The 10,829-nt window shown below is 41.9% G+C and overlaps 2 protein-coding genes across 4 annotated transcripts in view; one reads left to right on the top strand and one right to left on the bottom strand.

The window, feature by feature from the left end:
* LOC112157183 (B-cell receptor CD22) overlaps positions 1-10,829 on the bottom strand; it is an 821,740-nt gene that overhangs the window by 732,454 nt on the left and 78,457 nt on the right. The gene's annotated exons all lie outside the window — the stretch shown is intronic.
* Positions 3,007-10,829, top strand: part of LOC112157176 (myosin-9) — a gene marked incomplete in the record, with an annotated part of 28,377 nt that continues 20,554 nt past the window's right edge. Inside the window, 8 exon segments of the mRNA XM_036214118.1 lie at positions 3,007-3,149; positions 5,725-5,915; positions 6,009-6,149; positions 6,226-6,382; positions 7,393-7,420; positions 7,515-7,608; positions 7,792-7,812; positions 8,730-8,773. Coding sequence (XP_036070011.1) covers positions 5,730-5,915; positions 6,009-6,149; positions 6,226-6,382; positions 7,393-7,420; positions 7,515-7,608; positions 7,792-7,812; positions 8,730-8,773 — 671 coding nt within the window.

Here is a 10,829-nt window from a genome sequence, read left to right as displayed (position 1 = left end):
AATTTGACAAAAAAAAGCCAGCATGTAGCTGAAACACTAGCTACATGCTAAACTAGCCGAACAAACTGGTAAAATGTCTAATTTAGCCAAAATGGCTAGCATAAGGCTAAAAAATTAAGTAGCCAAAAAAGCTTGCATCTAGCTGAAATATAAGCTAAATGCCAAATCGGCCTAAAAAAACTGCTTAAATTTGTAATTTAGCCAGACCAGCTGGCATAAAGCTAAAATATTAGCTAAGCTCAAAATTAGCCCAAAAAAACAAACCAAAAAATTCCTAAATTAACCAAAACAGCTAGCATGTAGCTGAAATATTAGTTAAACTCCAAAATAGCCTAAAAGCTGAAAAAATCCTAGATTATCAAAAACAGCTAGCACATGGCTAAAATATTAGCCAAACCCCAAAATAGCCAATAAATCATTAGTAAATGCCTAAACAGTAAAGTTAGCATTAGAAAAGCTGAATGTTTTAATCGCAGAATGAGCTATAGCTGGAAACGCTGAAAGAGCTGAAGAGCTATGGACATTCAAAAAAATGTATGGAAGAAAAATCTAAATAATTAAGAAATAAATGAAGAAAAAGTGAATCATTATAGTGTGAATGCCAATAAATAGTCTATCCTCGCCTGTTATCGTTCAGACTGGAGAAGAGTGGAATAAAAAGTCACCTTCTATCTGGGTCTCGATAGTGTGTGGAGGCCAAATGTGGAGGCAGGCCTGATCTGGCCGTAGTTTGGGGAGCCCTGCTTTAGATCAGGAACCAGGTCTCTAATATCTTCTGACCCTGGAGACCCTCTTTAACCCTTTCAACACTTTCTATCGTGAAAGTGAATCGAATGTCAGAGGAGAAGGAAGTATCTCCAAACATTCACAGAGGATGAAAAGTTCTCTCCTTTCTGACTGAAATTCTAAAGAATTTTAACTGTTTTCTGCTTTATTTACATTTTGAAACAGTAAAAACAACTGTTCATGTTATAACATTAATGATCCCAGACTCCCCGGGGTCACCGTGGGGTGGGGTCAACAGGAAATGAAAGTGCTGCTCGACTTTTTTTCTGAAGCTCTTTGGTGAATTTTTTGCACAATTTTTTTGCGTAACAGGACATGACGGGACAGGTATGCAGATGAAAGCTGACTGTGCGACAGATCATGCACATCTGACTGTCAGCTATCATAGCACACTGGAGAGAAGCGGCTGATTCACAAAAAATGTTTTAGAAACAAAAAGAAGTTACGTTTCATGAACTTTTGTCACAATTAGGCAAACATTTTAACCAGGTGCTGAAACGTTTTAATCCAGGAAGTTAAAATTTAAACTGACTGAGGTTATTTGTAATAAAAAAACAAATGTATTTGGACTTAATTGCCAACAGAAGCCAGAGATGTGCTTGCTGGTGGAGGGAGTCCTTTACTCGTGCCTCTACTTGCTGCTTCCACTTCTATCAGCTCATCTTTGATGTGTGTGAAGCTACAGGAGGGTTGGGGCTGGTAATGACAGGCTTTCCGAGGAAACTTAACACCGAGGCCAAGCAAACAATACACGCCGCCTCCCTCCACCTTTCTTCTTTCTCCAGCAAAACTTCTTCCCTTTCTGTCTGATCCGCTCCTCTCACCATATAAGGTAGGAAGTTAACCTAGAAGCTGATTGGAGGATGTGGGACAAGGTGCATTTAGATCCATTGCCTTGTTTGGGGTGGTGTGAAACTATGGAATCAGCCTGGGGGGCCCATATCTGTGCCAGTGGTTTACTGGATGCAAAAAGGAAGATCTGAGCTCAAAAGTGTGTCTGTTTTTGACATTTTCTAATGTCTTCCTGAGACTTGTCAGTCCAAACAAACTCTGAAAGTCTCCAGAAGACAGAAGTGAGGAGGAGCAGATGACTGCAGGAACTGTGACCTTACCGAAGATCAGACGGGGATTCTGCTCCAGGAAGGATCATGATGATGCAGGAAAATGTGAAAAAATCCAGGAGAGTCTGTGGCAAAAAGTCTTAGATCTGCTGGAAATCTGAGGTGAAACAGTTCAAGGAAGAAGATTTTGAGTTCAAACGCCAAAACTGAACTCCCTGAAAATGGTTCAGGAGTATGAGAAGATAGCAGAGAAAATGTTTTACTCTAACTTAAGATTTATGATAAGAGACCAGTTTTGGGGTAAATAAAAAAATGACAGCTTAATTGTGGACAAAAAAACTGTAAATGAACAAACAAAATCGTATTTACTCAAGAATTTATCCTTAAACAATATGATTTTTGATCATTTAAAACAGGAGTGTCCAACTCAATCGCATGAGGGGCCAAAATCCAAAACACACCTCAGGTTGCAAGATAAATGTTTATTGAAAACTCTAAAACTACATTTTTAAAACTTTAAAACCGTAACGTTTAAAGATAATTATGAACTAGATATATAGCATTACCTGCAATGATGATAGTGTGAATGCTGTAAGCTGAATTTGGCCACTGAAGAGGCTGAAGTTGATAACTAAAAACGCTAAAGCTAAAATATTAGCTAAATGCCAATTAGCCTTATTAAGCTTAGGTTAGCCAGACAGCTAGAATGTAACTGAAAAAATACCTAATCTTCAAAATATCCTAAGAAATAAAAAAAGCCTAAATTAGTCAAAACAGCTAGCGTGTAGCTAAAATATTAGCTGAACTAAAAAATAGAATGCCAAAATAGTCCAAAAAGCTAGCAGAATGACATTTTTTAAACTTTAAAAGTGTAACTATTTATCATATTATGAATAATAAAAAGGCAGGAATTTTATACCAGAATAAATCAATAATTTTATACCAGAATAAATCAATAATTTTATACCAGAATAAATCGGGATCCGGCCCCCGGGCCTTGACTTTAACACGAGTGATTTAGAATATATATATATTTTTAACTTAGTTAATATCACTTTAATCCATTCCTTCCTGAGTAACTTTAAACGGACAGTACATGAACGCAGCGCGTCAGGGGGCGTGGCCTTGCGGCTCACCTGTGAAAGATAAAAGTGGGCGGAAGCGAGGCGGCGGCCACTCGAGCGCAGCTGGGTCTCCTGACGGAGCAGAGACGAGCAGAAGGAGCTCAGGTGTGTCCCGTTTCCTCCTCCTCCTCCTCCTCTTCTTCCAAGGCGCGCGCGGCTGACACAGACACAGACACAGGTGAGTTCCGGTCTCCTCATGATGAGAAATGATGTTTTAGTTTGGAGGGAACGCTGGAGCTTCTGTTCCATGTCGCTGGTCGCGTGCGCTCCTCGGTTGCTGCGGTGCGTCTGCGCGCAGCTGCAGTCGGGACCGGCTGCAGCTGCGCGCAGACGCACCGCAGCAACCCCCCAAACCTGCTGTCCGTGTCCGTTACTAATCCATGCCGCGTAATCCGCTCATCCCGCTGAGCCCCTCAGATCTCAAACATGCGGCTCGCGTCGGGACATCCTCCATCCACCTGTGTGGGGCTTCGCAGGTGGAGGCGCGCGTGCGCTCTGCGAATAAAGCCGGGATTTACCGGCAAACAAGAAACGTGAGCGCGAGGGCTTAAAGGATGAGCGCGTGAGCTCTGGAACCACAGAGGCGGTTTGTGTAACTTCCTGAGGAAGTGAGGCCTCTGCAGCGTGTGCGTGACAGTTCACGGCCTCTCTTCAGGCTTTTACTCTGAAAATCTTCGCTCCTGAGGGACTCCAGCTCCTCTTCCTCCCAGTCTGATCGCATAAGAGTCTTAATGAACTTAGGAGGGACACAGATGACACCCTGTGCACTGATCCTTTTATCCCTGACTCTGTGAGCACGTGCACACGCTCGTGCGTTTCTCCTCCATCCTGCTGCAGAGGAAGATGGTTTGGAAGAACTCCTCATTTTCTTGTTTCTGTGCCTGGACTTGCTCATGCATTCCTCAGCATCACTGCAGCAGGACCTCCAGACCACCTGGAGGAAGTAGAAGGGGATGGGGGCGGGGCCAAAGTGTCATCAGTGGAGGGCAGAGTTGGGAATTTGTGGAATGCAGAGATGCTGCAGAGGCGGATGGAGGTCTCACCTGAGGATGCTCCCGCTGGAAAGACCGCGAGTCTGAACTGATCCCTACGGGGTGAGACTGCACGCCTCAGCTGCAGAGGCGGACTTACAGTTAGGCAAAGGTGGGCGATCGCCTGGGCCCCCACGAAACCACTTTTTAAAAATTAAAATAATCTTCACTCCCATTATTATTTTATGTGATAAAGAACTCAAATCACTAAATTTGCACCAGACTGTTCATGTCAGTGTTGCATCCTCCCCCATCCCTCCGCAGCAATGGAATATTCCATCAACATCAAGTTAGCTGCAGACCGATTCTGAATTCTTCCCGCTCCAGAGATCTGCAACCTTCAACACTTAGCTTGTTACTTACACGTGTAGATGTCTATGATATAAAAACATGTTTATTTGACTGATTCTGGTGCATTTTAGCCACAAATTCATAAATAAAACCAACAAAAGCTAAATCAGATCTAATAAAGTGACCCCCACAATATATTCTAACCACTTTAAATCCTTGAATTTGACCAAAAATAGAAAATCTGCTTTATAATCCAGTAGATTATGACTTAATGTAGCTTTAATTCTGGTTATTGACAATGAATTGGTTTTCTGTGATAAATAAAACTAAAAATTAGTTCCAAATCTGTTAGTATGATGTTGAAAAACTATCGATGGAGAATGACTTCTTCTGTTGTTGGGATCCTCGGTGAATGATTCATACGTTCATCGTCATCGTGTAGCTGCCAGCGCTGATGCTTAACTTTGGTTTTATAGAAGCTGAAATATGCAGGAAGATGAAAAAGGAAAAAGAACAGAATCGAAGGAAGTTGATAAGAAAAGAGGAAATGCAGAAAGTGGCCATTTTGAGAAGAACTGTTTTATTTTTCTCTTTGTATTGACGACCCTCCATAGTGTCCTAGTTTGATGCATCACTGAAGAAAACCTCTGCAGACGACCTCAAGTTATTGTTGACCTGCTGAGTCAGCAGTTTGGAGGCAATAAGTTTGACTGTTGCTTCATCAGCTGCAGCTTGTTTCTCCTCGCGGTGTAAATTAAAACGAGCGAAAGCTGCTTTAAAGGAGAAAATTTTTCGTTTTAAGGATCTGAAACTTTTCAAAAACTCAAAGTTTAATGCAAATTGTTCTAAACTTAACGACAATGCAGTGATGCTGAAGTGAAGTCGACAAACATTTCTAGAGCATCACAAACAAAAAAACTTGACAATAAAACACTGAAGGTGATTTACTAGATTTAACCAGAGAATTGATGCTGAAGCTGTAGATCGGTGAATCTAGGGTCAGAGCTTTAGTTCGGTCTAGATGTTCTAGCTGCAGAGTAGAACATGCCGTCTGTGTTTGATCCACTTTTACTCTCCAGATCTGTGTCGACTCAGCAGCTCCTGCTTCAGCATGACTCTGTAGTTCCAGCATGTGTGGAGGAGAAACTCAAGAGTTTGGAAAGTTTTTCTGCCTCGACTCTCTTGTGGTTTAGTCTGTTGCTTCCTCAAATAGTCTTGCAACAAAAAAGGAGGTCCTCTAAACTCGAAGAATATTTAACAAGCTTAAATTTGCAAGATTTTAGTCTCCTTTTAACATTGAATCCAATCTTTAAGGAGGACACGCCCTCCATGAAGGCGTTTTGTCCTTTGACAATATAAGGATCAAAATGGATATTTTCAGACTGCTTTTTTCAGCAGAATTGGTGTGAATTTTCTCGCCTGTTTCTGCAGCCACCATGGCGGACGCAGAAAAGTTCCTGTTCGGGGACCGCGGCGGGGTCAGCGACCCCCTGGCGCAGGCGGACTGGGCCACCAAGAAGCTGGTGTGGATCCCCAGCGAGAAGCTGGGCTTCGAGGCCGGCTCCCTCAAAGAGGAGCAGGGCGACGAGTGCGTGGTGGAGCTGCTGGATTCTGGGAAGAAGGTGAGAAGCCGGAGCGTTCCCGCCGAGCGTTCCCGCCGAGCGTCGGCCGCGGCCAGCAGCAGCTCTGATGTTTTCGTTTGCCGTCCGTCTCAGGTGAAGATCAACAAGGACGACATCCAGAAAATGAATCCCCCGAAGTTCAACAAGGTGGAGGACATGGCGGAGCTCACCTGCCTGAACGAGGCTTCGGTCCTGCACAACCTGAAGGAGCGGTACTACTCCGGACTCATCTACGTGAGTTTCTCTGGACCCGTTTGCGCGGCATCCGTCGGTTCTGCTCACATCTGGCCCCGCCTCTCGTCCCGTCCAGACGTACTCCGGTCTGTTCTGCGTGGTGATCAACCCCTACAAGCACCTGCCCATCTACGGCGAGGAGATCGTCAACATGTACAAGGGCAAGAAGAGGCACGAGATGCCCCCCCACATCTACGCCATCACGGACACGGCGTACAGGAGCATGATGCAAGGTATGATGGGAAAAAAACTGCTTCAGTAGACTGAACCTGCGATCTGTTTTCAAAGAGTGTTTTAAAATTTAGTCTGATAAACCCGTCCTATTGGCCTCTGAGTGTGGGGGGGACCGTTGGGGGTGGAGCAGCCTCACCCCCTTTTCCCCTCCCCCTTTCTGAGGGCTCAGAGGAGGGAGCTTGTGGCCCCGCCCGGCGTATTTCCTACGTCACAAATACAATCTTTTTCTTTCTTTTTTGTCTTCTCGCGATTCACAATTTAAATAAACAAACATTCAGAAATTATTTTAAAAATAATTTTTCTCTGTAATTAAAATAACTCAGATTGTAAGTTTTCAACAGTTGGCAAGTCTGAAACGGAGAGATTCTGAAGCTTAGCTTCAGCATCGCTAACGGTTGAAAACTTGAGGAATGTTTTCGCTAATGGTTCAGAATCGCTAACAGATCAGAATCTCTAAGACTTTAAAACGTACGTTGTTGCTAACGGTTCAGAATCGCTAAAGGTTGAAAACTTGCGGTAGGCTATGTTATCACTGACGGCTTAGATTTGATAATGGCTGAAAATTTACAGAAGGTTAACACTAACTGTTAGTGATTCTGAGGCACAGCATCAGAATTCCTAATGGTACTTGCGATATGTTGTCGCTAACGCTTCAGAATCGCTAAACGGTTAGTGATTCTGAAGCAGAACATCAGAATCACTAACGGTTAAAAACTTCAGAATCGCTACCAAACTTGCGGTATGTTATCGCTAATGCTTCAGACTTGCTAACGGTTAGCGAATCTGAAGCAGAACATCAGAATCGCTAATGGTTGAAAACTGATGGTATGTTGCCACCAATGGTTCAGAATCGGTTAGCGATTCTGATGCTCTGCTTCAGAAACATTAACGGTTGAAAACTTGACAAAACTGAGTTCTTTAAGCGTCGCCGCTGACGGTTAGCGGGGGTTCAAGGGTTACATAAACATCAGTTTCTGTCGATCTCACTCCACTACATCTCCTTCCACAGACCGCGAGGATCAGTCCATCCTCTGCACGTGAGTCTTTCCTGATGCAGCTTCAAGTCAAAGTGTAATCTTAGAGTTATGAGGTGATTTTTAACGAGTCGCTCTCATTCCCGTCCTCCTGCAGTGGAGAGTCGGGTGCAGGAAAAACCGAGAACACCAAGAAAGTCATTCAGTATCTCGCTCATGTGGCCTCGTCCTTCAAGTCCAAGAAAGACCAGGTAGGAGACGTCATCTCCAGCTGCTGGGTAGATTTCCGTTGGAGTTCTTGTGTAAATTGAGTGAAGCTGAACGGGCGAGAAGCATTCCAGTCTCAGGTCCCGACCCGCTCGACTGAAGCTGGAGGAATGCGACGGTGACAGTTGAAATGACATTTTTTGTTTTGTCTCCTCCACGTCCTCCAGGGCAGCGCGGTCTTGTCACATGTGAGTCGACCTCTCGGATCTGGTTTGTCTGTGAAAGCTCTAAAACGCTTGCAGCTCCTCCAAACTGGATGGTGCTCGTCCTGCTGACGGATTTACAAACGCTGCTCCTCTTTCTGCTGGGTTCATTTTAGGGCGCATTCATTAAATCATGCCAAAAAGTTGGTTTCATTCTGAAACGCCGACTAGGAATCGTGCTGCAGCGAGTTTGTGCAGCGCTCAGATGAAAGGAAAGTTTGATATAATTACATGTAAATTAGAAAAACAGGATAGTTGTGCAACTTCACACAGAAAAGATAGAAGTTTCTGCCAAATTTATGAGTTGTTTTCATTAGATTCACAAAAAAAGATTATTTTTGCTTTAAATTCCTGTTTCTAAACAGTTTTGTATTCAAGTAAATTATTCCTGATAACTGGAATAAAGATGTAAATGTATGGATTTAATTTAAAATTTTTTGAAGTAATGGTTTGTTTTCAATCTGACGGCTTTACAAATAGTTTTATTCGAATGAACTTTTGGAACAAACTTTAAAAGATGAAAAATCAAATTAGATGTTTTTAAATCAGAGTTTGTGGCGTTTCTTCTCCATCAGAACCTCTCTGGTCTTGCTCCGCCCATCGGCGTTCCATGTCACGCTTGTTCTGTTTTCACTCCTGCGTTTCCTTTCCGGGGATCTTGGCTGCCGGCCGCCAGCTGCCTGTCGGTACCTGCTCGGCCACGGCCAGCCTTCCCGTCTCTGGAGCTTGAATGGGCTTGCTGCTCTGCAGGAATGTGCTGGAATGTGCTGGTTGGGTGGAGAACACCTCTGCAGCTTCTGCTTTTGGGAGGAGAATAAAACGTTTTCCTTATAAGGAGGTGCTGCTTTTGGATCCTGAATGTCTGTTAAGGTGTCTCAGGTGACGTGTGTTGGTTCCATCAGGGAGAACTGGAGAAGCAGCTGCTGCAGGCCAACCCCATCCTGGAGGCCTTCGGCAACGCCAAGACGGTCAAGAACGACAACTCCTCCAGATTTGTGAGGATGATCGCTCTGAGCAGATGTTACAGTTCCAAAGTCTGAGTTTTAATCGAGCGTTTGTTTCAGGGAAAATTCATCCGGATCAACTTTGACGTGGCGGGTTACATCGTTGGAGCCAACATTGAGACCTGCATCCTTTTTGGAGACGTTTTAATTTTCAAATCTCTGAACTGGTTGAGTTTTGCTTCTTAACCGGCCGCTCAGATCTGCTGGAGAAATCCCGCGGCATCAGACAAGCCAAAGACGAGAGGAGCTTCCACATCTTCTACTACATGCTGTCCGGAGCCGGAGACAAACTGAGAGGTGACGACAGAAATACACAAACGTTTGTGACAAATGTTGGAAGAGCCAAGACTAAAGCTAAATAGAAAAATCTGATTTTCTGAGCTTTTCTAAGTGTTTCTTCAGTTTGACGTTTTCTTGTTGCTCTAAAATCTTCAGTTAATGTCTGAGGTTAAAAAGGATGAACTTATTTTAATTTAGGAAAAAAGTACATGAGTTAAAATAAAACTTGTCCTAAAATATGTCCAACAGGATTCGTTTGTATGTTTAGGAGTGTAGGATTATCAAATACAGTTTAGAATAATCTGATTTTTATTTTTATATATATATATATATATATATGTATACATGCAAAACATGAAATACTGACTCATTTTTATGCAAAAAACACTTATTAAAAAGTTAAGATTTGCTGCTTTTTTTTTCCATTACATGCCAAGTATGAGAATGACTTGTTCATAAATGACAGACAGATGAGCAACTTCAAACGGTTAAGATGAAATCATGAATCCTTTAAAGTCACAAAAAAGTAAATTTAGTTCTCATTGGAATCTTTTTCAAATTTCAAAAAACTTTTCTTTTCAAGTAAAGTCAAACTTTGAATTTCTCAATTCTTGGAATAAATGCTAACAAACACATTTGTGTCGACACAAAGTGATCTGACACCATGAAACCTGTTCAGGAAGCGGTTACATTTAAGAAAAAATGTAAAAAAAAAAGTCTTAAAATCTTGATTCAAAATGTTTATCAATATTTTTCGTTCCTTTTTAGCAGAACTACAACCTAAATTTTCATAGTTTTTCGTACTTCAGGACTTAAATGTTTAAGTTTTCCTCTCTGAGACTCGCAGCTTCAGTTTCAGACGTGTTATCACTTCTGCATCTTCTCGTTTCCTCTTTTTGATGTTTGCGGTTTGTCTGTTCAGGTCCTCTTCACCTCGGCAGCTTTCAGTCGACTCTTTAGAAACTCGACTGCTGCTTTAAGCACTTTACAGTGCAGAAAAATATGTAGAAAAAGAAGGTAAATAAAGCTTAAAATAAGAAATTATTGAGACTTTTTAAAACAAGTCAAAGTATTTCACCTTAAAATCTTAAAACTAGTATATTTTGTTAATGTCAAGCTCATTTTGATTAATGTAAACATCATTTCTAAGATTAATTTTCTCAAAATGCTCAATTATTCAAGATTTTTGTTAGTGAGGTTATCTTGACATTATGTTAACGACTAGGATCAGTTTCTTTTAACCAGCCAAATACACTAAAGAGCATTAATTGAAATTCTTGAATTAAAACTCCTGCATTGATCTTGACCAAACAAATGTCACAGGCTTGAATGAAGATGTTACTGTTATAACTATTGAGATTCTAGTTTTTTTTTTACTCATAAGTAATACAATCTTAGTAAGAAGCTTTACTTTCTTATTAAGTACCAAAACTCTTATAATAAGGGAAATTCTGCCATAAAATCTAGTGAGAAGAATTATCTTACTATTAAAAATAGTTATCTCACTTAGACTTCACTGTTTGCACCTCAACAATAATAAAATCTTCCTGTCTGAATGCTGTAAATGTACAAACCAAACCGTCTGTCCTCCACCGTTTAGCAGTTTGTGTGAAACGGTTTCCTGCCTGTTTCTCTGCAGCTTTACAGAAGTTCTTTACTTCTCTTTTTGTCTTTTCTGTCCAGCTGACTTGTGCCTGGAGGATTACAGTAAATATCGCT

The sequence above is a fragment of the Oryzias melastigma genome, linkage group LG1 (assembly GCF_002922805.2).
Source record: "Oryzias melastigma strain HK-1 linkage group LG1, ASM292280v2, whole genome shotgun sequence".
Classification (NCBI taxonomy): Eukaryota; Metazoa; Chordata; class Actinopteri; order Beloniformes; family Adrianichthyidae; genus Oryzias; species Oryzias melastigma.
This window is presented reverse-complemented; position numbering and strand designations above follow the sequence as displayed.